At 38.4% G+C, this 25,195-nt stretch overlaps 1 protein-coding gene across 1 annotated transcript in view; it reads left to right on the top strand.

Annotated features, from left to right (window-relative positions):
* KIF13A (kinesin family member 13A) overlaps positions 1-25,195 on the top strand; it is a 118,233-nt gene that overhangs the window by 19,638 nt on the left and 73,400 nt on the right. Inside the window, exon 3 of the mRNA XM_075142791.1 lies at positions 25,074-25,086. Within this exon, the coding sequence (XP_074998892.1) occupies positions 25,074-25,086 (13 nt within the window). The remainder of the gene's footprint in view (positions 1-25,073; positions 25,087-25,195) is intronic.

The raw sequence follows: 25,195 nt of genomic DNA, 5'->3' as shown, positions 1-25,195 counted from the left end.
TGCTTTGCACATCAGCTGAAGTGATATCAGAAGTTACTCCCCTTCAGCTGTTTGCCCTGAGACTTAATTTCAGTGTTAAGTAGTCCTCCTCTTGAAGAAGAGGTGCTTTGTAGCATTTAAATTCTTTTTTTTTCAACTGTGATACTTATAAAATGTTTTAATTAAATAATATTAATAAAATAGGTATTTCAGTTTTGCTAATGGTAAATTAATAACTTCACAGACGTATTATACCAGGAACAGAAGGTTTCTTAATGTACCAAAGACTAATAGCTAAAAGCTCAAGTCCAGTGAAGGGGGGCAGAAGTGCACAGTTACTTAATTATTGGTAGAAACTGCTAAAGGAAAGAAAGAATGTAGCTGCAAACTTGAGGAAACAAGGTAAGTCTTTCCTTTTGCCTTTGACCATCTCATGCTTCTCCTCTTTCTGGATTATCTGGTAAGTGAGAGAAGTCAGCCTCCTTTCTGAAATTTAGAAGGCTTTGACCTCCTGCTGCCGTGGACAAAGCTGGGATGGTGGTTGCCATCCTCTGAGTTTCTTGTGTCACAGAAAATGTCTTTTGTCTTCAAAGCTTGCACTAAGAACTACACCTCCAACCTTTTCTTTCTTTAATACAGTGTCTCAGGTGTGGGTGGAGTGGGTATTGGCAAATCAAGAGGAGTATAGTATGAAAATTAAAAAGTGAACAGTTTCATCTTAGTCACAAAATGGGATTTAATAGGTTTGTGAGGAAGTATGTGATAGCACATTTTGGTAACCATCAAATATAAGATGGTTAATTAACCTTTTTTCATTGTCCATGTCTATCAGCTAGGACCGCCTCCTTTTAACAACAGCTTTTGCTTTGGTATTTGTCTGCCCTGTGTATTTGGGCTCAACAGTTTACTGAAAGATAAGAATACGAAATGACTTGGAAATATGGAAAATTGAAGCCTCGTGCAGACAGAAGAAGGTTGACAGCTCTGAGACAAGTACTGCTTTGGACAGAAGCTGTAGAAGGACAAAAGATAGACGAGCATTATGGATTATGAGTTGTGTCAAGAGGGTTTGTTACAAAATGTGTAGATGAGGAAGAAGAGTATTTCTACTGCACGTGTGCATTTAATAAATAAGATAAATTACCAAAAAGTTGCACGTACTCAAACTGTTCAAGTTGTGTTTCCTTGGTTTTGGTGCTTACTGATGCCTACAGTAACATTGCTGTGACATCAGGGAGAAGGGGGGATGGAAAGCCCACTAAAATTGTGGTTAAATTTCATTTTTAGAGTCTCCCAGATCATAGTCCCAGAATTCCTCAATTTGCAAGCAGGGGAGCAGAAAATTCCCCAGTGCATATTTAAGATGACGGATCGCTTGAGTGTTCTCCAGTAGTTTGTCTCTTGTCTGTTTGAAATATAAAAGGACATGTAAAATCTTAATCAGTATTCAATTAAATATTGCTTGAGAGAGAGAAAAACTATTTCCTGAACACTTGCCTCAGAGGTGCTCATTCTCTGGCTGTTTCTTGAAGCATTATGGATGCCTCTGATTTTACAAATTTATTTCCGTTTGTAAACTGAAACAGCATATTGCCTTGATGTAGCAGCTTTTCTTTTTTTTTAAGTAATTTTAGCCCAGTTGATAGACACATTTGGAAAAAAAAAAAAGTAATTGTAATGCTTTGTAAGATTGTTATTAAAAGTAGGTGCCAAGTAAATAGAGTGGTCTTTTTTTTTTTTTTTTTAAATGGTGAAAAGGTTCTCGGAGGTGCATAGTCACTTCTTTGAGATAAGCAGAAACTTTGCTATGCGAGGCTGATGTTAATGATCTTGACTTTTATTATTGCCGGCTGAATAAGCAGCTCAAAGCAGCTAACGGAATTTTGTATTAGTCTTATACCAGCTGGAGTCAATACAGATGGCAGTAATAGTTTCCATCACTGGGCAAAGATAAACGGCTGCTCTGTTGTAAACATGGAGGAGAGTTAAATAGAAACCCCAAATAACGCATTTGCTACTATTAAGACGTATTGAGTATCTGCAAGACCAAGTCCTGAAGCAAACAATGTTACATTTCTGTGAACTTCATTATTATGGACAACCTTGATGTTAAGAAAAAGCACCTTTTTAATAAATAATAAACTTACTTCCCGAAGACAGAGAAGTGAAGCGTTTGTAAAGGGACGAGGTGTAATGGATCGGATGGTGTGTATGTGCAGTTACAGTAAATTAGAATCATCCGTGTCCGGATTTGGAGGAAAAAATGGAGACTGAATTGTTGGGAAATGTTTTCTTTTTCCTCAGCTCGTGGCAGAGGTGGAGAATAGAGGCAACGTCTCACATAGGGACTGCAGGAGGTTGCAAACAAAATGGTCAATGTTTAGCATTGGAAGAAAAAAATCCTCTGGTACAAATTGAAGCTTAAGTGAGGTGATTTAGTTGGAATTAGGTCAGAAGGCACTGGTTTCTGTTGGGAGGGGAAAATTGCTGCAAATCCCTTATCACAATTTTCTGAGATTATGGAAGTAATTTGCAGTAATGAAAAATAAACGGCTTTTAAAAGCTCTCCAGGAATTGATTTGCAAAAAAAAAAAAATGTTCATGAAAGTAACTTGTCTGTTTTGGCTTTCCCTGAATGCAAAAGCATTTGAAATGGTGGTCTCTGAAGAAATGCATCTGCTTGTGTGTTGGTTTTTTTTGAAGTTTATTCCATTTCTTTTTTCTCCCACTCTAAGACATGAGAAAGTAGGCCTTTTTAGTCATGCTTTACTAAGTTTTGGGGTTTTGTATTCCGTGTTTTGTATCTTTGTTCTATTTAGCACCTTAAGTATTTTTGTTCAGCATTGTGTTAGATCCACAGATAATACCGTCAATTCAAATAATTTTCTGTACTTGGTGTTGAGAAAGCTGTGCAGAAAAGATTCTTTTCTGTTGTCCTTGAAAAGTGAGTAATGAAGTGAATAGTAAAGATATATAAAAGTGACTAGCATAGGAACAGTAGTAACTCATTTAAAAAAAAACCTTCCAGACTTAACTGTTTTTTCAGTTACGGCACGGAGGAGAAGAAACCATTATATAGTTGCTTTGACTGTGGAGCTCTTTGCAGGACGTGGGTAAAGGAAACAATTGAGCAAGACTTGGAGAGCAAAGATGGGCTTTTTCATTGTTCCCTGCCAAAGAGTCCCCGAGCCTTCCCTCGCTGTAGAGCAGCATTCAGAAGCTCTAGCACCTTATGCAACCCTACAGGTAAAATGGAGTCAGCATATATATTTGATATGGCTTTGGATTACAGTTGTTCACATAAGGTGTTAATGGTTTGGATGACATCTTGGAAGAGTATTTCTAAGGTTGAGGTGTTTGAGAATTCTTAGCAATTCTCCCATTGTTAATAATCTAGTGTTGCTGTTGGCAGTGAAAGAAGAGTGAAGGTAGGCTGGGTACAGGTGCGTCTGCTGCTGTTGGGTAACAGGGACACCCAAGGCTCTGTCTAATGTTGCCATGTTGTGCCTCCCTTCTGGAGGAGAGTTAGTGTGAAGGAATTAAATTCTAACTTTGGTTTTATGTTCCAGGCTGTGCCAGGTTTTGGTACCGAGGCGAGGTGTGTGAGAACAGTAATCTTTAATTCAGGGAAGTCTGGGGTATATTTCACTATGGCTTCCTGGGGGACAACCCAGATCTGACCATGAAAGTATAATGGGGACTCACAGATTGCTAAAGGATAGTCAGTGTATAGAGTACACTTTTTCATGTGTGATTTTTTTTTTTCTTTTTTTTTTCCTTTTTCTTCATGTGTGAGATGTGTTTCTGGAAGAGAGTTGCTATTGGATGATGAGGAGACCTCTAAAAAAAAAATGTTTTGAGACAGCTCTGTAAATGGGCCATGTAATTTTTTTTTTTGGAAAACAAGCTTAGAGAGATTTTAGGTTTGTAAAAATCTACATTTAAGCTGCTCAGTTAGTTGGAAATGACAGCTTCACTCAGATCTTCCTGTATTCTTTTTCCCTGCTACTGCCTCCCCAAATTAAAACATACATTTCCAAAATTGCTTTTGCAGTCATTTGCTTATATGCCCCTCTGAAAGCTTAATTAGGAGCTAGCTACTCATATTGCAGCAACGATAGGTTTACTTTATAGATACTAAACTACTCTCTAGGACTAGCATTGGATGGATTTTATTCCTTTTTCGGAAAATTAGTGACCAAGATACTGAGTTTACCAAGGGTGCTGTCACTTGTTTATTGTAGCTATTTATCCCAAAACATGAAATTGATAAAATGTGACTTAATTTAAAGTTCATGCTGGTTTGGGACCTGATACAGCACATGAAATTTCATGCCTGTTTGTAATCCAGTGGTTTTGTAGAGAGGCATCTGTCTACATTGGAAGACTGCACAATAGGGTAGAAGTACCATTAGAAGCAGAAATAATGTTGTGTGTCCTTGCTCGTTGTAATATTCAGAAGTTAGGTATTTTCCTTATCTGTTGTTTATTTCTCTACCTTTTAAACAGAGAAATTAACAATCTCTTTTTTCTGGCCGTTGATTAGCATAGTAAATAAACTTGAGTTGCATCACTTGTTTATACAGGTCTTAATCAGGACTTTGGAGCTTCGCTCCATTTCCACTGAGCTTCCCTTTTACCGTAATTCAGTGTTGTGTTTGACCTGAATTATGAGGCTTTCATGGGAACAGAAGGTCTGGAGGACTGCTTTTGAAGCAGGATTCCTGGTTAGCTTTCATGCCAATAGTTAGATGATGCCAATAAGGAAACAATTGCTTTTGCTGATAATGGTTCCTTCAAATGCTTGTTTGGGGGTGTTCCTTCAGGAGGAGGGCGCATGCTTTGATGGAGATTATTACAGCGTATTTCCATCACTGTTTTTCTGCGGAAAATCATTTGGAAAAATATTAATCATCTGCAAGGTATTACTGCAGTATAAGAAAGAAAAGGTCCTCTCCTGTGCCTCACATATTTAAACGATGCTGACTGTGCAGTTTTTGTGTTGTTTGTGCTGTGGGTTAATCATTAATATGTAGTATATATATGTAACATGCCCCAGGACACAGACACATGAGTCGGTTAACCCATGATATTTCAAGCTCTCTGTTTTGAAAGATTGCAGACACCTCGTGAAACCCCTGAAGGTGATTTGTCTATAGATAGGGGACTAAGTATATCTCTGGATGAATTCAGGCTGCATTTCTCATGCTTAAGTTCCTGCCTTTCAGGGCACAATCCTCTGTTTCTCATGTTTCTGATAGTGTCTGGTTTGTATATACACCTGGCTTGATCTAGGGTTATTAGTTAGACCTTACCCTTTCTGCTCTGGATTCGTAAAGCATTATGTCTTTAAGTTCTTGGGAAATCTGGTAGCCAAATACTGAAGGATGATGAGTCTAGCCAGCCATTGGTTTATCATTCACGTTATTGCAACTCTAAGTGCTGTGTTACAGTAGCTTTTTCTGCTTTGTTTGATACATTATGTATTTTCCCTGTGCAACAGACTAGATGATTTACACATCCTTTTCAGATATTTTGGGAAAAAACATTCTCTCACCTTGTATTTCTTTAATGTTAATCTAAAGTCTGATCCCATTATATGAAACTCTCTATCCTTACATATAGAAGAGGACAGATCCAGTTGCTTCTTTGGCCTAAACAAATTTATGCTGAATTTTCCATCAAGATCACTAGTGGGTTACAGAGCTCTCCTGCGCACACCCTTATCTTCTGTTCAGCACATCTGACTGGACTGTTGCTCTGGAAACCATTGCAATGTCACAAGTGACTTCATTATGATTAAATGAGGGGAAAAAAAAATAGAACAAAGGAGCACATTCCTGTTTCAACATGCAACTTGGAAACTGAAACTGTCTCACATACATTCTCTGTATTTCAGAGCACTTTTTGGTAACAGGACACAGATCTGTTCTGCTAGTCAGGAATAAAATCTATAATTTGAAATTGCTATTATTTATTTCCTTTAAATAGAATCTGTAATTGACTGATGTAGTTACAAGGATAGCTGTTTTAGACTCTTAAAAGCTGTGCATGGACCTGTCAAAAAAGAATCAATTAGTATTTACACTTACATCTTTCTTCCTCACAGAGACTTAATTAATTGTCTTTAAACACTAAGAATGCTTTAGTTTCCAATTATATCTGGGATTATTTTCTGTTTATCTCTAGTATCTATATAATATTTGAGTTTCTGAAGCAGGTCTGTAACTGCAACTAAACAGAAGATTATAAAAATGTGCCAGGATGCTGCAAAATTATTTGGCATTGGTTCAGCATTGTTACTGATCTAAAGGGATTTTTGTGTCTTTCATGGTTACTTGTGGTTTTTTTCCTCAGTTCACACTTAATAGCTTGTCTGGTAAATTTAAATCTTTAACGCTGTATGGTAAATAAAGAAAACGTATTAATGACTGAAAAAGTGGAATACAGAATTATGGTTTCCTAGACCTGCCCCCCTGTCTTTTTTTTCCCATTAACTCTCTAGAAGCTTCTTGCTGAAGGTTACCCAGTCTCTAGTTTTCTAAACAGCAAATTATTCTACCCGTACAGCTTGCAATCAAAAATGTATAATGGTTGGGAGTCAGATCATTGATTCTTGCTTGGAGGTGAGAGGGAGGAGAGCACAGGGACATCAGTAGCTCCACAGGGGTGCCACCGCTCCCTGGCATGATGGTGCGTGTGCAGTGCTGGTTGGATGTCCAGTTCATTAACCCTCGCTGATCCTCAGCTGCAGGTCTGGATTACTCACTGGTTTCTGTAATAGCATGGTGTGCTACTGGTCACGTGCTGGTGCTTTGCTGGGAATCTCTCCAGAACTAGTTTCTGAGCTGTGGCAGCCTGTCCTTGTTCTGGGCCTTACATAAAGGGGGCTGCCTGCTGCCACTGAGGAGTGTGCATTCATCTGCATCGTCATTCGGAGCACTCCTTGCTACTCCTGCTTCTGTACGGAGGTGAAATCAGAAATAGGTCTCCAAAAGTTTAGAAAGACTTGGCATATACATTTCCATGAAGGAAGGCTTTTAAAGATAATGACAAAGCTGAGGGACATGCATACAAGGAGAACTGATTTCAGTCATATTGTTCCCAGGAACAGCTTGATAGGTGCCACCACAAATTAAGGTAATGAGTTTGGGACACATGTTTAAATCCATCTTTTTTTTTTCTCCTCCTTCATTCATTTGACTTACTTTTTTGTTGTTACTGGTTTGTTACAGCAAATGAAGTAGTTGACCTATGGGATAGCGTAACGGAAGTGGCTGAAGTATAGAAAGTAAGTGGGGTGAGCCATGCTGCAGAGACCCAAGAGTAGTTTTTTCTTTGGCTATATCTGTATGAATTGCTAAAATGGACATTTGCAGCCATTGATAAACTTTGAAGTCATGAATACTTTCAAGTAAATTGTCATTTTCTTCCCTAACAGTGTCTAACGCCTTCCTTTTTTGACAAAGCAAAATGAGTAAGCCTATCCTGAGTAATACATGAATTATCTTTTCCATTATCTCTCAGGAAGTTCTGATTGTTTCTGAAACCTTGCGTACTACTGATCTGCTACCTGAGGAATGTGTCCACTCCCTCTATTGTATAAATATGTGGCGTAACCATTAATATGAATCTGTTGTTCAGTTGTTCTTTCTGGAAAAATAATTAACAGCATCAAACCAGTATTTTCTTGTACAAAGCAACCATTTTCTCTGAATGTGTATTTTTTATAATCTCTGTAGGTAGATGTAGACGAGCACCTTATCTCTAAGAATTTTTGCATAATATTATGTGTCTTATTGCTTTTGTTGCTGCAATCCTAAGTTAATTTCTGAATCATAAATTCTGATCACAATATGAAGACAACCACTTAGTCATGCTGTTTCTGAAGAAGCTCTGAAGTACAACTTCATTATCAAGGGAAAGTATTGCGAATACGCATATTCCTGGGTAAATCAAATACTGATAACACTCACATGCAAAGTGTACATTTTTTCAATCAAAAGTCCATCACCGCAGTCCTGTGAATTATCATCAGTTTAATAAATGAAATAGGGTGTGTAAATAGCTATTTAATTCACAAAATGTAGATAGACCTGTTTTCATTGCATGCTGTCACTGAACATATTTAAGTTGATATTTTTAGCAGATACACATTGTACTGAGGCACCTTAGTTGTGAGAGGACAGTTCTTTCTGAATTGCTATTTATAGGCTGGCCTGGAATGCTCACATGATAATACTGTTTGTAATCTTGAGTATTTATATTGCCAGCAATGCTATGGCAAAGAGCTTCTCAGTATTTCCGTTATACAAATCTATTTCCAAGCCATATACCTAGTGCCTAACATAAAGCTTGGCTTTGAGGTTGAAGATGTACCTCCTCTGCAAGTGGTATAAATGCTGTCTTCATATTTTTGAAAGAGCTATGTGATTGTGATGACTTGTATATTTCATTATCATGTTGCTACAACAAATATTAAAACACATGGAAGTTAAAACAGGATCGGAAAAGTATCCATGGAAAAATGATCAAAGAATAGACAGAAAACTGAAACTTAAGTGTTGCAGTGTGTATGTGAGGTCACTCTAGTACAGCGGAGTTCAATCCAAAATGTCCAAGGCACAAATGGTTTGGAGCTCAGTTAGCGAGACCCTGTTGAAAATACAGGCCAAAATTAATGTTGGCAATAGGTACGCATTTTGTTTCAAAGCATTCTTTAGTTTTATTAGCTTAGGTTCCCTCCGGTTCTTTAGCACAGTGATTTAAAAAAAACCCACCAAACAACAAACTTCATTTGAGAAGAGTAGAAAAGGAGGAGCAGAAAATAATCAAGCTGGCAGGAAAAGAGTACCACTTATGTGTAGTTGTAATAAAATATGTCAAGGCAAAAAGGTGAAAACCAAATTTTTTTTGTCAGCTGCTTAATGGGCTTTTTCTGACTCTCTTCTACCTATCCTGTCACTTTTTTGCCTTCCTTTCTAAAATGGTTTGAATTGCTTACTTTTCACTTCAGGATGTTGATCTCCGGTTGGTTAAGTGAGGTAAGGCCTTCCCTGTGTTTGTCTTGTATTCAGGCCTGAATTTTGTATCTTCTGTGTTTACTAACCTTCAGTTTTATTCTCTAATATCATTTCACCAGCTTGATTTACAACCCAGGAAGGGGTGAAGAAGCAGCTATGTATAGCAAAGGGTACTTCTGTGCATTTAAACTTTGGCTTTGCAAGCAAATGAACCTGGTCCTCCTTAAGTTTAGTTTAAATTTTAAGAAATCTTAGTGGTAAGCTTTTGGATCTTGAGCATTTGCTTTCTGTTTTAAAGAATTTGTCTTTATTGCCAAGTTAATCTCAGTAACAAGCACTGTAAGGGAGGCGTTGGATGTTTTTGTGGAATCTCCTATCGTCTCTTCTAGTTGTTTTTATAAAGCTCCAAAAGCAGCTTCAAAAGGTCACCCAAATTTAAAAAAAAATACACATTTACTAATAATATTCTTTTTAAATTTTCAGTCACACAAAAGATGTATTTTCCCACTGGTTATGAGTAGAATCTCACCCATAATATTCTTAGAGCGGTGTATTGTTACAACAGTGAACAAACTGTGTTAGGACAACAGCAAATGTGATACTTGAAGAAAGAATTTTTTTCATAATAAGGCACAGGCTTTTACACTTGCCTTTGTGAAGATTTCTCCTGACTACAGATGCACAGAGCAGCATCTTGATGCTCCATTCCCGTTCGCTCAGCATCACACTGCTGTGACGGCCTTGCTTGTCAATGCAGACTTTGAAGAGACTATTTTATGGTTGCTCTTTGCATGTGTCTTCTCTTAACAAAGAGAAAGGTAGCCCTCTGAAGTAGCACACCTGGGGGACAGAAAAGGTGGTAGCTATGCTTGTGCAGAGCGTGAGTCCACAGTGCTGTCACTGTGGGGTCTTGCGTCGAGATTTCAGTTGAGGAGCTGTTGATGCATCTGTGGCCCTTTCTACCTTCAGCTGCCTATGTGGGGACCTTTGCTCACTAGTGCTCATGCTGCTCCAACTAGATCCTGTGAGGTAAAAGTTGGAGATAACGAGCGCTATCCGCTTCTGCTGTCTACCACTATGGTACATGGAGAAATGACCACTGATTGTCACTTTAGAAGAATCTTTTTCTTCCACTTGTCCTCCTATTCTTCCCTTCCCTTGCCCAAAAGGTTGAAGAATTTATTCATTATGCTTGAAATAAAGACTGAATTCATTTTAGAAGGGGATTTGAGTGTGGGATCCCCAGTAACAAAACAAAGTCAGGAGAGGATTTGATGAGACTTCTGGGTGTACAAAGGAGGCTTTCCCCCTCTCCCTCCCCGCCCCCCCAAAGGAGGTAGAATGGTACTAATGATTTTTCAGTTTGACAAGCTGGGGTTGCATTTGATTTGATGTATGCAGTGTTATCTCCCAGAGAACTTTTTGAATGAAAGAGGATTTAGAAAGTTCTTGATGCTTCCTGCAGTGCTCTACAAAAATTATCTCTATTTGTAACTGCCCAAGAGTCAAGAGTTACTGTTCTCATAGTAGCTGAAGTACTTACTCTAAATACCTTGATACAGATTAGTCTGAAAAAGTGCCATTTGGAAAAGCTAGGTTTCTATTAAAAGGTTACCATTTTTATGTATCCTTATTTTGTGCAGTTAACTTATTTTTGGCTTAGCTCAACAGTAATTTTTATACAGCTGATGTATAACTAAAGGAAATGTTATATTGATCTTTTGAGTTTTGGTTGTGTCTGTTAGGGGCAGATTCTATTGCCTAGAAAGAGGGGATTTAGATTAGGAAAGACACATTAAATATGAAATAATTGCTTTTCTGCTTTTTTGTTGATTAGTTAGCTACAGGTGTTGCACAGAGGAGTGTCTTCAGGTGTACAGGTGTCTTCAGTAAGACATGCAGAGAACATGCGTTTTTGTGGGAGGTAGCACAAGGTACATTAAGTAGAAACAGAATTGAAATCCCAAAATTGATAGTTTATAGTATAGTAATGTAGATGGAAAGCTGTGTCTGTGTCTGAAGGAAGCTTTTGTGTGTTAGATTTATCTTGATCCTCAGTATTTAGAATGTGAGGGATAGAAAAGCTAAGATGCCCATAAAATTTTCCATTGCAACCTATTGAGAAGACAACTAACAATAAAGCAAATATTTTTAGTCCTTTAGATTATGAGGCAAAAATACTGTCTCTAGTCTTGCTTTTTTCCTGGAGTATTATTTCTTGGATGCAGCTTCTGAATTGGATGATGTCACAAATCTGTTTGCAACATATTAAAAAAAAAAAAACAACAACAAAAACAAAAACAAAAAAACCCCTGAATATTGCTTTATGTCCCAAGTTTTAGATTTTATTGTGCAGACAGGTCTTAAGGTGGAAAGATATTTTTGCTGTATTTCACAACGCAGTTCTGTCATTTTGGTTTTGGACTTTTGTATCGCCTTTTTTCAAATTGCTGCAGTTTTTAATCTGCAGCTTTTTCTTCTGAAACAATGGTGTGTTAGTAATGGCATCATCATTTCAGATAATTGGAGAAAGCTGATCAAGGGGTTCTGCAGTTAACTTATCAACACTGTTAATTTAGTTTAAAAATTAGTGTCTAGCAAAAGTATTGATAGCATTTTTAAGAGTCAGACTTAATTATTTTCTACAGTGCTTTTCAGCAATTCCTATGTGAATGGTATTGGGTGGATAGTTTAGCTAAGGTCTCACACATGATTTGTTGTTCCCTTTGGAAGGGACATATTCTTTCTGCAAGTTTCCTTAGCTTCTTTGTAAAAAGACTTCTGGAAAATTCAAGACTCAAAATAATTTTACAGGTTCCAGTGAGTGATTTTAAGCTAACAAGGCACTAATGTTTGTGCTTGAAGTGTTTTGGAGGACAAGAAGCCAGTCACAACCCACGGACTGTGACTTTTGATTTCTCTTGGTTAATAAAAATCACAGACTCAGTAGGGATGAGCCCCGTGTACAACTAAAATCTTCTCCCCCACCCCTGCACGTCTCGTGTGGAGTCCTGAAGAGATCTCTACTTGGTCTGGTATTTCTTCTTTTACAAATGCACTGGAAAAGGGGTGAATACTGGTATGACAGAATATATTGGCAGCACTGTGCTGCTGCTATTAGTGTGCCAGCCACAGAAGGTTGTGGGAGGACCTTCAGGTGGGTTGTGGCTGGCTGATGAAAGGGTACATGAAACTAGCTGTGTAACGCAAAGCTCTTCTGACCTTACGTACTCAGTGGTGGTTTCTGGACTCCCTGTTCTCAGGAGAATCATCTTGGAGTTACGCTTGTTCAAGGGAAACATCAGCTTAGTACCCCGCAAATGGGTGAAAAACGGCAAGGGATGGTTACGACCTAGTGGGAAAGCATGTTGGGAAAGAGCAGGCAAGGAGGGAGGAAGCTTCGTGTCTCTGTGTCACTGCAAAGTGATCTTGACTGCTGTGTTTCATTCTGGCCCTCTTGTCTCAAAAAGCTGTGGTGGAACTAGGAAGAAGTAGAGAATGGCAGTAAGAGTGGGGAGCTTCTTACAGAGCACTTTTTACATGAGGAACCAATAAGTAAGTGAGAAGTCTTTGGTCTGGGAGAAGACAGCTGGGGAGGGGAAAGGGATATGGTTGGAGATCTGTACATCCATGAACAGTAGGAGGGATGATTTACTGCCTGTTATCTTTCAAGAACTGTGGGACTTTACCTTAAATTATCAGGAGATGCTTTCAGAACAAATACAAAGCTATGCCCATAATTAGACTGCAGACTTTGTCACAGGGTGGTGTCACTTTTAAAAGTCCATGTGATTAAAAAAAATGGTTCTGTAAATTAATATGGGAGAAAAATCATCGAAGGCCATTAAGTTCAAACATACCAGTTAATTCTGTCTGAAGTTTCTCACTGCCTGTGTCCTGCAGCTGCGCTAGGCTGCTGCTGAGTTTTCTGTTGCATTTGTCAGGTGGCTTGATTAAAGGGTCTGATGACTGTCAGAGGCAGGATCTGCCCCTTTTGTGATATGCCAGTGGGCTAGCAATCAGAACAAGCTCACCTCTCTCTCCCTGGGTTCCTGTTCCCAGTTGCATGTTGACGTTTACTGTGTGCATTGGCTGCATTGGTGCAGCTCGTTTCTGGTTCTGTAAGCTAAATCAGTCAAGATAATTTTTAAAATAAAGAATGGCAAAGCAAACTAACACTCCCCCCTGACACTCCGATGCCCCTCGCCCCACATTTATCTGGCAGAGGCACAGCCAAATGTGACAAACTGTGGCACGGAGCTGGGAACAGGAAGCTGGAGAAGAGCAGAAACTTCTTAAACTGGCTTTGCCTCTTGAACAATTACAGTGAGGTATTCTTAGGGCAACTGTTGCCAATGTCTGTTAGTCTGAAGCTTACTCATTCTGCCTCAGACCTGAAACAGAGTGTGCATACTTGAAACCCTACCTGTTTTTCCTCCTCCCCCATCCCCTGCAGAGATAAAACTATTTCACCTGCAGCCTCATTAAAGATACAATCTCTGCTTTCAAAGTTTTCCTTTCTTTTTCTGAGACGTTCTCAGAAAGAATTTGCTAGCTAAAGTAGTTCTTCAGCTTTCAAAAATTAAGAGATTTCTATGGTTCTTGCCTCCTCCTTTCTTTCTGATCCATAATGCAAACTGAAATTTGTCATAATTCTTCCCTCTGCAATCCACAGAAGACCTAGGCAAAGGTTCTTCAAGAGTACTGTAGGAATATAGCAAAGGCTAAAGAGAGTTATGCTTTTTATGCAAAAATATTTTTGTTTCTAAGAATGTTCATATTTTCCAAACTATTTAAATGCAAATGTTACTTCATAACCAATGCAGTATAAATACCACATAGGAACTATGCCATTCTAAAAGACGCTTGGTAGAACCTCTTTTGGAATATTCTCTATATTTCAGATTCACTGTGTTTTAAGAAATACGAATTCAAACTGATTTGAAGTTAAGATGGCTAGAGGATTGCAGAACCTATGTAAAAGTGTACTTAGAACTAGGAGGGAAGCGTAACACGTGAGAGCATATGTAGAAAGCTGTGTTAGATTGAAGTGTTAAATTACAGGACAATGTTGGTACAAGAAAAAATAAATGAGATTAAATTTCTTCAATATCACAAATCGGGAAAGCTTTCTGGACAGCAGGAGAATTAATAGCCTTCCATGAGGCAGAACAACATAACTGACTTTGAATTGTTCAGACTCCATCTCAAAAGAATTTACAACTGTCACAGGCAACAATGCCGTAGACTGTATGACCTGGAGATCCTTGCGCTATGTTTCATTGCTTTATTCAGCCAGTTAATGTATATTGGCAAAAGTGATCTCACTTTTTAGCTGTAAGAATAGACATAACTCATTTTTTGTTTCTGTCTTTTCAGGACATACTGAAAATCCATTTCTGTTCTTAGGTAATTCTTTGATCACATTAATGACTTGTGCACCATAATATTGTGACCTCTTTCTAGACTTTCTTAAAACTATCAATGTCTAAGAAGTCTGAGATGACTTCTTTTACACTATCTTGTAATGCTCACTAAAACTGCATTCTAGCTGTGCTTGTGATCCTGTGATTCATGTGTCCATGTTTACTCTTTGAAATCAACATTTCTTATATTGAGAACTGCTTGCAATACTTTATCTGGAATTTTACTTGTGACTTACACTGTAGCATTGCTGTTTGTTCTCAAAAAAATTGCCATTTCTATGGGACAGAGGCCAACTGTTTGGTGTGTTTTGTAAAAATGAAGTCTATTGTAACAAAACAAATAATTATATATTATGCCCCTCTTCTGAGTTTGAATGATACACTACAATCACTTGCATTTAGCTATGAACTCATTCTCCACTGAGGCACTTTAAAGCTGTATCTGTCTTCCCTTAACTTTATAGATAGAGTCTCTATGTAAAGTCAGCAGTAAATCAGCTTTGTCCGTTTTAACCATTTATGATATTTCTGACTTGCACATGCAAACTTTTTGGGTTTTTTGTGAAGAATTATTTGAATTTGTACGTTATGCCTTCTGGCTCTTACTGAGTTTTCTTTCAGAGTTTGTCTTTAAGTATTTCATTTGCACTGGAGCTGTACAGAAGTGTCACTTTCTTAGTAATGAGTGTGACCATCTGCTTAGAACTAAAGAAAATAGAGATTAAATTAAATCCTATTTATCTGCGAGAGCAAAGTAAAAATTGCTACTGTGATGTTAAAGTAGTACTGTCCAAGCTTGTTCACTGAAAATCAATAGGTGAAACCTGGATGCCAGTCCTTGCCTGATAACATCACTTGATGGGCACAATGAATAAATATTCTGCACAGCAGACTGACTGTATCTTTTTGGAGACATGAAGAAATTTCAGGCATAAAAAACAGGTGTGAAACCCCACTGAAGGTTTCTGGGCTGCCACAAATTTTATATTTCATGTTGAAAATTTCTTTCTATGAAACTGAGGTATATGGGTTGGTGTGGGGAACACATCACCTAAGGATGATGGTAATTAGTGAATGATCTCTCCCTGTGCTTATCTCGACCCGCAAGCCTTTTGTTATATTTTCTCTCCCCCATCCAGCTGAGGAGGGCAGTGATAGAGCAGCTTTTGGTGGGTACCTGACGTCCTGCCAGGGTCAACCCACCACAGGTGTGTTCTTCATTTTTCAGTCCAGGAAAATTTAGGGATCTTGTTTATTTTTTCACAGTACTAGATGTAGTGGTTGCATAGAAATCTGGAGCGTTTGTTGCTCCTCTTATTTATGTCTTACCGTATGGTACGTGGCGAGGAGGTGGTTGTCGTTACTACCAAGTGCATGTTATTACATACAGAACATAATGCCTGCTAGAGAGCTCTTGCCTGCAAGCTTTGCTGTAAAAAAAGGAAATGTTTGTGGCTCAAAGTAACATAATGTTTATAAAAATTGTTACAGATTCACAGCTCACTGGGGAAGGGGGAGCCTGTTAAATTTTGTTGGTCTCACCTCCCCTGTTGTATAGCCTGTGTTCTCTGACAAGGTATTCAGCCCAGTAACTTGTTTATGTTGCTGGTGCCTACCAGAAAGGCATCTAACCTCTGTCTGAAGCCCTCAGATGGAAAATTTGTGAGTGCCATTGCAGTTGCCACCCTTCTCTGCTGGAAATTATCTGTTCTCAGATTCTAGAAATGAGTTCAGGTTGTGCCTTTCCCTGCCAGGTTCAGTAACTTGGTGCTTAGTGTCTTCTCTTGTGAAGATTGTTAGCTGCCTTGGCAGTTGTTCCCTTTTTGTTAACTGATAAACTTGGAGCACGCACTGTGAAGAATTTTTCTAGCCTTTGGGTAACTTTTTGGTTCATTTCATGGCACGCTAGGTTACTAGAGCTAACGAGAATGCTGCCTAAGCTTTGTAGAGATCAGTGAAGAGATTTCTGGAGATCTCACTTGTATGAGTGCTATACAAGAATAAAGTCTCCTCAGTACTTCCAACACTGAGGTGTTGGTCCTGCAACAACTCAGGAGACCTTATTCACTTTGTCTATTTATGTAGAGTTGATATGAGTTTACATTCTTGGTATATTGTTCCACACAATAAACCTTTTTTATCCCATGAATCATCATCATCTTTCTCTGCATGGCATCCACTTTCTGGCAAATGGTAGCAGTTGTTAACACTGTCTGTTAAAGCAAGTAATGTAATCTCAAAGTCACCAAACAGCTGGTGTTGCAGCCAGCTGACATAGACTCTCTTCTGCAAGATCTTTTCAGTGAAGTGATGGAAATTGCTATGCTAATGTGTATTGTCATCAAACCTGGGGAAAATTTTAATTTTGAATACAAATTAATGAACAGTATTTTCTTTCTGATTAGTTCGTTTAATATTCATGTCACTAAAAATGCATGCTAGGATAAAACAAAAACAGTAATTTGTGAATTTTGCTGAGTCTCAGACAACTTTTTCATACTACAGTTACATTTAAAGAATGCTGACATACATTTGCAGAGCTGTGTGAAAGGATGAAGTGTCAAGCCCAATTAGCATCTCTCTTGAAATCTCATTAGTAACATAAAGTAGATGAAATTTGAATGATAATTTTTGCTGTTGTGGTAAAGGAATGTGACAGTGAGACTCGGGGGTTCTTGTCTGTTGTCCAGCCTGAATACATGGTCAGGACTGTTGCACTCGTATCTTCAGAAACTTCTCAACTGTATTCTTGTCCTGATTGACTAAGAAAGGAAATGCTTATCTCCCAGCAAAAATAGTGATCTTTTTTTTTTTCTTTTTTTTCCATTTACTGAGGAAAGTAAAGTGTTACAACCAAGGTTCAGATCCAGTTACTCAGTTAACACCTATGGTTTAGTTCTTTCCAGTACATAGTCTTTCCACTGATGAGAGATCTTCTGTCTTGATCCTCGTCAGCGAAGCTGCTAATTGCTGACCATTTCTTTGTGGCAAATTGTAATGCTTGAATTTTGAACAGGCAATCTAACAAAGGAATTTAATTTATGAATTAAATTAGGAACTAACAGAGGAATTTAATTTATGAAATGCTACCTTGCTTAGCAAACTTCCTTCACATGCCTTTGAAGGTGATCTCTTGCAACAAATACTGTATATAGTGATAAATAAGAGTGTATTTTTCAGATAGCTTTGAGCACTGCCTGTAGAAGGGATATATCTTCAGCCTAGTGTTTTGATGGTTCTTACAGGCAGCATTTCTGAAGGAATTTCTAAGGAGCGGTAGCTTTGAAAGGGAATGTTTTCCATTGACATTGAAGACTCGCGAGGTAGTTAAGAGCTGGGAGTAGCTAACCCAAGTGACTGGTTGGTTGGGTGTGAGAGTCACAGTACAGTCTGTGCATGGAGTTGAAATGCCAGTTAATGCTTGGGGTGTTTTTCTCAAGAGTGCTAGTAATAAATGCAACAGAATAAGAATAATGGGTGCCTAATAAATGCCATGGTAATTTTATTAACACTTCTAGCGTATGTTTCCACATACTTTCCAGAAATATACTATGTTTGCCCTGACAGCAGTTTCATTGCATTCAGGCTAAGAGTCATTCATTTGAGCCTCGTCTTCGGAGCTAACAGATCTTGGATTCTGAGATCGTATTCTTTTTCCCCTCTCTCTTTTCCTCATCCCTCTGAACCTGATTAGTTAGTAAAAATCTCCTCATTTAACTGCTTTCACGTTCAGTTTTATTGAAAAGGAGGGAAAAAGAATCAGTTTTAAAAGGGTCAGGACTACTTGGTGAAGTAACTACTACTAGTAGGAATCATTAGGTAGAATTGCATTCCTTTGCCATTTTGTTACGGGGCTAATTCGATGTTAATAAGAACAAGCTTAATATACTTGTGATTGTGGTTATCCTGTACTTCTGATAGGTGTAGCAGGTTTTTATTACAATAACTACAGTCTTGGATAAGCTTTGAGTATGATTAAAGATTAGCAGAAAGTAGTTATTTAACGTGGTAGGTTCTGGGCAGGGTGTCAGCAGTCAGAATTGAGTTAGAGCTCTTTTATTGCAGAGCAGAATGACAATTTTGGTCAGTTTTTGCCTTTTCAGTGAAACTAAGCAAATTAACTGAAATGGGATAACTTTTTTTTTTTAAAAGCTTATTTTATGTGTCAGGGTAGACAGAGAATTTTTTGTAGTGAACTTTATAGCAAAGTGATAGATTAATCTTTCTGCTTATGGGTGATGACTGTTCTCCTAAGCCGATTGCTGTTTGCAAGATGGCGTGCTGTTGCACGTAGAACAGGTATCGACCTTTTTGAGGCTGTCCGTAGAAATTGTTTTTACATGAACACCAAGGCTTCTGTGTAAAGATTAGAACCACTTGAACTTCACATTAACAAATTGCTGGCATTGGAATAATAATGCCTTGGGCAGTAAAAATAGTCAGAACTTGGGGAGTGAAGGTAAGTTAGGGACTAGTGGAGTTCCAGGGCAGTTGTCACTTTCTGTTTTCCATCTTGTAAATGACAGAATATAATGCCTTTAACTTATTTTAATAATAAATAACCAGCTTGTGTTGGTTTCATAACCTGTGGTGCCTTTTTTTGTTTCTTTGGTAGTTCATCACTGCTATAGTGAATAAACTTACGTTCTTGGAATGGAACCTGTTATGGTGAAATATCCAGGCATTTTCTAGGTTTCTTTTGCGTCATGGAAGTGACTCTGCTACTGTAATGTCTATTTTGTTTAACTTGCGCTGCAGTATTTGTCATTCTGATTTCAGTGTCTGACCTCTCTCTCTTTCCATGTGGTAGGTTTGCAGTGAGTAGCACAGCTTCTTGATACAGTGTTTCCATAGAGCGTGAGAGTGCAACATATTTTTGCAGTATGCATCTGATTCCGGTGGTGTTTCTGATTATGATCAGCTACTACCTTATTATGCAGGCACTTTCTCAAATTGCTTTACTTGTTAAAATGTTTTTCTCTTGCTCTTCTTCAAAGGATTGTTTTGTCTATAGAACAGACTTTTGCTGGGTAGGAGGATTAAACAGATACAGGGCATGTGCTGCACACCTTATGCAAGAATATAAAATAACTAATTATCTATATTTGTATATGTATGTGCTCATACAGTATGTAAAGTAACTCTTCCAGGAATCCTAGTATTGAATTGCGATGCCAGCTTCATTAGTGAGCTCTGCAGGAGGTGCCCCAGCCAAGCACGAAGGTAGGACGCTGTTCCCCTTCAGGGCATTGCCCCTGCAATTTCCTTTGATCTTCTTCTGCATTTAGAAAATGGAAGGGGGAAATGGGCAAACAAATGTCCTTTTTCTGTGTTCTTTGTAGGGAAAATGGTGTACTGCCAGTAGTTTGCAGTGCGTGATCATCTGAAACTGTTAGTATGGCAAACTGCGATCTTTTTCTAGATAATTGCTTTTGTTAAGTAGTACAGTGTCCATTAATAATATATAGGCATGCTTTTTAAGATGCTTGGTATCAAGCCTGCAAGTAACAGCCTGCAGTGATAAACCATGAGACAAGGAAGGGTCGTAGAGCTGCGAAAGATAGGAGAAACATAATCTCTTTGCTTCTACATAATTTGCATTGTTTGCAGTTAGGAGTGCTGAATGTCTGCTGTCTCTGCTGCAGCCACTCTGAAAGCCTTATATACGTGGATAAACAAACAATGCAGTTACTTCGATGGAGTAAGGCAAGACACACTCATTATGATGGTCCTACCACTGGTTTGTTCCCTTGCACTCTGCCTTTGAATGAGGCAAACACACACTGCTGGTGATATTCTCAGCCTGAGTTGTAAGGCACCCTGATTTAAAAAACAAATCAAAATTTAAAAACACTCAAAAAATACTATAGTATTTGTTTTGAACAGCTGGCCTTTAGATTCCAGAGATGCTGGAGCAGTGGTGACAGAAGAAATGATGCTGAAATCAAAGAGAGGAGGAGCACAAAGCTACATCCTTGCATAAAAGCATATCAAGTTCGATAACCTGTTGTGACTTGATGTAGCTGGGAAGGCTATCAAATGCTGTTAAAGAGAGCTCAAAAATAAATGTAGAAAATACTCTTTTTATCTATTAGGATGATCTTTTCAATTTCCTGATCTTTATGCTTACAGAGGAAAGAAGGAAGATGCTTTTTTCAACTCATCATATAAAAACATGAAGACTTCCTCTCCCATTTCTAGTATATTGGAAATTGCTTGTTATAATTCTTTTGACCAGTGATCCTGAGGAATACATTGATGACTATGTAGCCACTACATGTAAACACTTAATTATATATTTGGGAAAACAGTGAGTCCCATGAATTTGCTGTGGTTGCACATGTGACGAGAGCAAAAAAGTATTGCAGTGTCTTAAATGATGATTTCTGGTGTAGTGAGCTTAGAAGAGCAAGCTGCAAAGCCATGTGGTTTATTCATCATCTGCTATAGATACTGTGTGTGGTTACTTAACATAGCTGGTTATGATTGCTTCATCTTCATTAACTAATTGTGAGAAAGGAAAAGAATCCACCAAATACTTCCCAAAATTTGAAATAATTATAGTACAATTGTGACCTACTTGGCTTCTTAGCACAGCCGAATTGGAGATGAATTGGGCTGTGTGGGTGGTGTTCCAAAGAATCAAAGACCTGTTTTTCAAAGATGCCTTGTTCCTCTGTCTCCTTCAGTGTGGAGTACCTGGTTTTTACACCTACGTTCTCATTTTTAAACGTACCTTGTCCTTACTGAAGGTGACATTCTTGACTGGGGTGGGTGGGGTGTTGAAACCCCATTATATGGAATGGGGAGAAAAAAACAATTCTTTCAAGTTTTTTGGTGTATTTCCTTCTGGTAGAAGTGACATTTGGTTGGGAATGCTGACAACACTTGCTAAGGGACAAAAAACAGGTGTAGTTCTGAAAATGATCTTTAAGATGACAGTATTGTGTACTTCTGGATGGTCATGGTGCAAGAGTGTCTTCTGTTGTTTCCTATTGCATGGGACTAGTTTTCTAGTCAGATATGTAATGCCAGTTTATATCAACTTTTCATATGACAAAGGGAGACTCCTGTGAAATAGTGTAGGTAGTTAAAAAAAGAAAAAGAAGAAACAGCCTTTGCTGTGAAACTACTAGCAAAGTGTGCTTCTCTTATCGTGTGCTGTCACAGGCAGTGAGCAGGTGGTAGAGAGAAAATGTGGATGCAGTCAGGAAGACTTCTCATTCATGTACTGGTGCAGAACATTAGAACTGACATTTTGTGAATTAATTCTCTTAACAAATGTGAGAAGCATTTTGGGTTTAGTTTTAGCAAGAGCCACAGGAAAAAAACCTGTTTGCATTAGCACAAAGCTTTCTAGAAATTGTTGTTCTCCACCTAGATAAAAGTTTGAGGTAGCTATGCACTCTGTGATCTTGGTGTGCGTTAGCGAAGCAGAACAGGAGAGGCTTAATATTGTTGTGAAAGATAAAGCCTGAGTAGATTCTAGGAGTAGACCTCAGCAGACATACTGCTCAGTAAAGTTAGAAAATCATTCTAGTGATATTTTACTAAAGTCATGGTGGTTTAAGGACAAAGGCAGGAGGAAGTTCAGAAGCTCAGTGGGCTTTGTGGTCATTGAAATTCATACTTTTCCTCTGACCTGTGAGAATATTTTTCAGGCTCTTGGTGGAATTTACTTTGAGTTCTAGGCATGTGAGAAAAGTCAGTCTTCCATCTGAGTGTGCAGATGGAAGATGCCATTCGTCAGGTTAAACCAAAATCTGCTGTTGTGCAGGTACATTACAAGATTAGGTAACTCTGTGATAATTTCCTGAAGTGTACTAGCTGTCCACTTTAGAGGAGATTTTGTTGTCATTCAAAAGGTATACCTGCACATTGTCATTTACACCATGAATGATTAAACATAGAATTAAAAATTCTGGGAAAAAAAATTCTAATTGTTGTATCTCTGTGATCCTCTGTCTGTGTACCCCCTTCAGCCCCAGCTGTGACACTGAATGACCATGTTTGTATGGTCAGTGTTCGCTAAAAATTGACACGAATCCAGTTATTTATGAAGCTGAAAGCTGCTGGTTTCTGGGAAAGGAAAGAGACCATGAAGCACATATTTAAAAAAACTAAACTAAACCAAAAACTTACGTGAAAAATTGATTGAGGCTAATGCAGGTTTTATAGCACATCTTTAAGCTGCTACAGATGTCATTTCTGGTAAACTGTAAACAGTTCATTATTTATTAGTCTGAGTCCTTTGATTGAAGAAAGTATTTCGGAGTGTCTCCATCTGAATCACTGCCAGGATAATGGTTACAGTGAGTTGGTTAGCTGGAATTCCCAAACAGCTTAAAAAAATCTATCCTGTGAGACTATATAGCTGACTTATTCCAGAGGCCCTTAATTGTGTTGCTGCTGGTGATGCTAGCAGGTGATTTGTGGAGTTGCTAGTTTGGTCTTAACAGCCAAAGAGTTTGGAGCAGTAGGATGTGACATAGGGTAGGAAGCTGCAGCTCCTTGTGCTTTGAAATCCAGGAGATCAGTGATGGACATCTTGCTTCCAGCTGGGAAGCTCTGCTGTCCACCAGTGGTTTAAAAAGTCACTATTATGCTTTTCTTAAAATGGTCATTAGAGGAAAATAAGAGGAAACTTCCTAAAAGGTAGTGGCTTGCATTGCTTAAGTAAATATCTTAAAAAAAACATGTCAAACCATTTGTTTACTTCAGTGATGTTCTGTACCTTTTCCAATTGGGGCTTATAAGAATGATCTCAGAAAAAAAAACAGTTGATAAACTTTCTGTTAGTGTTTACTTCAATTGTTCAAACTGTTTAGGACTTCTGCTGAACCTGTACAGCAGTCTATCGGGAATTCCCTAGGAAAGCTGATGTATTCTGGAATTATTTTTCAAGATATGAGTGTATTTAAAAGCTTTCAAAAAAAACCTTGGATGACTTCCGTCGATAGGAACTTCTCTTCCAAGTAGGAATTGGAAGTTCAGGGCTGGTGCTGGAACTCTAGCTAGACAAGCTGATTATGTTGGACTTTCATCATATCTGAAAATTGATTAAAGAGAAAAATATTCAAGGTATAGCTAAATGTATTTTTCAGTTAGATAAGCGTGCATTCTGCACAAGTTCCGAGCCACCTGAACATGAGTTAGCTATGAGCTGAGCCTGTGTAGCCACCGTTAATGAAAGGATAAGGCTGCAATGAGTGGTTTGGCTCAGGGGCAAAGTGTGTTTGCATTATACCAGTACCGTGTACCAGCTATGTAACTTCTGGTTTAGGCAGATGTTTCATCTAAGGTACGAGCTGAGAGTAGGCAGAAAAGATTGCGTAAGATGTGTTTGTGGATTTGCTTCTCTTCAGCTTTTTTTGCTGAGCTCTCGTATTGTGGGTTGCTAAGAAAACTGCTCAAAGCGTTGGTTCCCGCCCCCCCCGACTTGGTGGAGTTAGTATATGTAGTCTGGTCGATGAAAACATGGCTCGGTCGCATGTGTTTCTGCACTGAGACTGTAGCCTCTTCATATCTTTGAATTTTGTGTAGTGTGTCTTGCTGGGTAGATAGAGACCCTTCATCCATATCCTTATTTTATAAACCTTACTACGTTCTCTACTTGTGCTGTTTTGTCTGTAGACCTTTCTGGTTGTGTGTTTTTTTTCTTCTTCATCCACATTTATATGCTTTTTTCCTCCATGTGAAGAGCAAGTCAAAATTTCTTCTGTGTATCACTTCAGGCTTATTTCAAAACATAATTTAAACAGTATGCCTAAGGTGGTAGTTTTCATGAATGGCCTAAGTCAGTCTAATTCTGCACCATATTTTCACCTCCTCTCTTGCATTGGCATTAGCAAGCACAGGGGCTGCACAGTGAGACAGGGCAGCGATCTCACTTGAAACCAATCCCAGCAAAAAACCCCAAACTGATTTAATTTACTATGTGGCCATATGACTGCCAGCATAAGCATAAAAGCATTTAAGGACAAGTTGAAGTACTCTGAGCTGGTGTCTTTAGTTTGGGGGTTGGTCGTCTGCTTTGTTTCTGACAGCACTCATTGGAGTTGTATGTGAAGGGTGATGGTGTTTTTGTGTTGGCTTCCTATGCTCTGTGTAGGCTTTCTGTGACTAGGGAAAACACAGGTTTATTTTTCTTCCCATTTCTATAATCTCTTCAAGAAACAATTGTTTGACTCTTACCTTGGTCTTGCATGTTAGCACTGCTGAAGTCAGTGGGGCTTCACCCTGTCACCTTTGTCTGCCAGTTTGCAGGCTCAGTTGGTTTGCAACAAAAGATGAGCTGTGTTTTGTCTTCCATGACAAAGAAAACAGATGCTTGTCTTCCTTCTGGACCTCAGTGCTGTTAAGATTTTTATACTTATAAAGAATCTGACATTTTCCTTTCTTTTTAATGTGGGGCTGTGTAACTAATTAAGTAATTACAGGTTAAAAAGCTGTGGTATGTCATATAAATATCTTCTGATCTGATTATTCTTAAATACATTGTGGATTACAAAAAAGTTCAGATTATGGTAATGATGTACACTGACTTTGTTTCTTTTCTTTTTTTTGCTCCCTTCCCTTTATGTGAATGGTGTATTCGTACTTCTCATCGTCGTTGCTGATTTTTTTTTTTTTGCCAATCGTCTAGAAAACCACCTAAGGTAAGTATTTTGTCTCTTTTGCATTTGTACCTGCTTGAAAATATTGAGCAATGCAGAAATATTGGTCGTGTTCCCGTACTATGTGATCAATACAACTTTGATAAAGGAA

Source organism: Calonectris borealis, chromosome 2 (assembly GCF_964195595.1).
Source record: "Calonectris borealis chromosome 2, bCalBor7.hap1.2, whole genome shotgun sequence".
Taxonomy (NCBI): domain Eukaryota; kingdom Metazoa; phylum Chordata; class Aves; order Procellariiformes; family Procellariidae; genus Calonectris; species Calonectris borealis.
The sequence above is the reverse complement of the archived record's forward strand: the minus strand, read 5'-3'. Positions and strand labels throughout refer to the sequence as shown.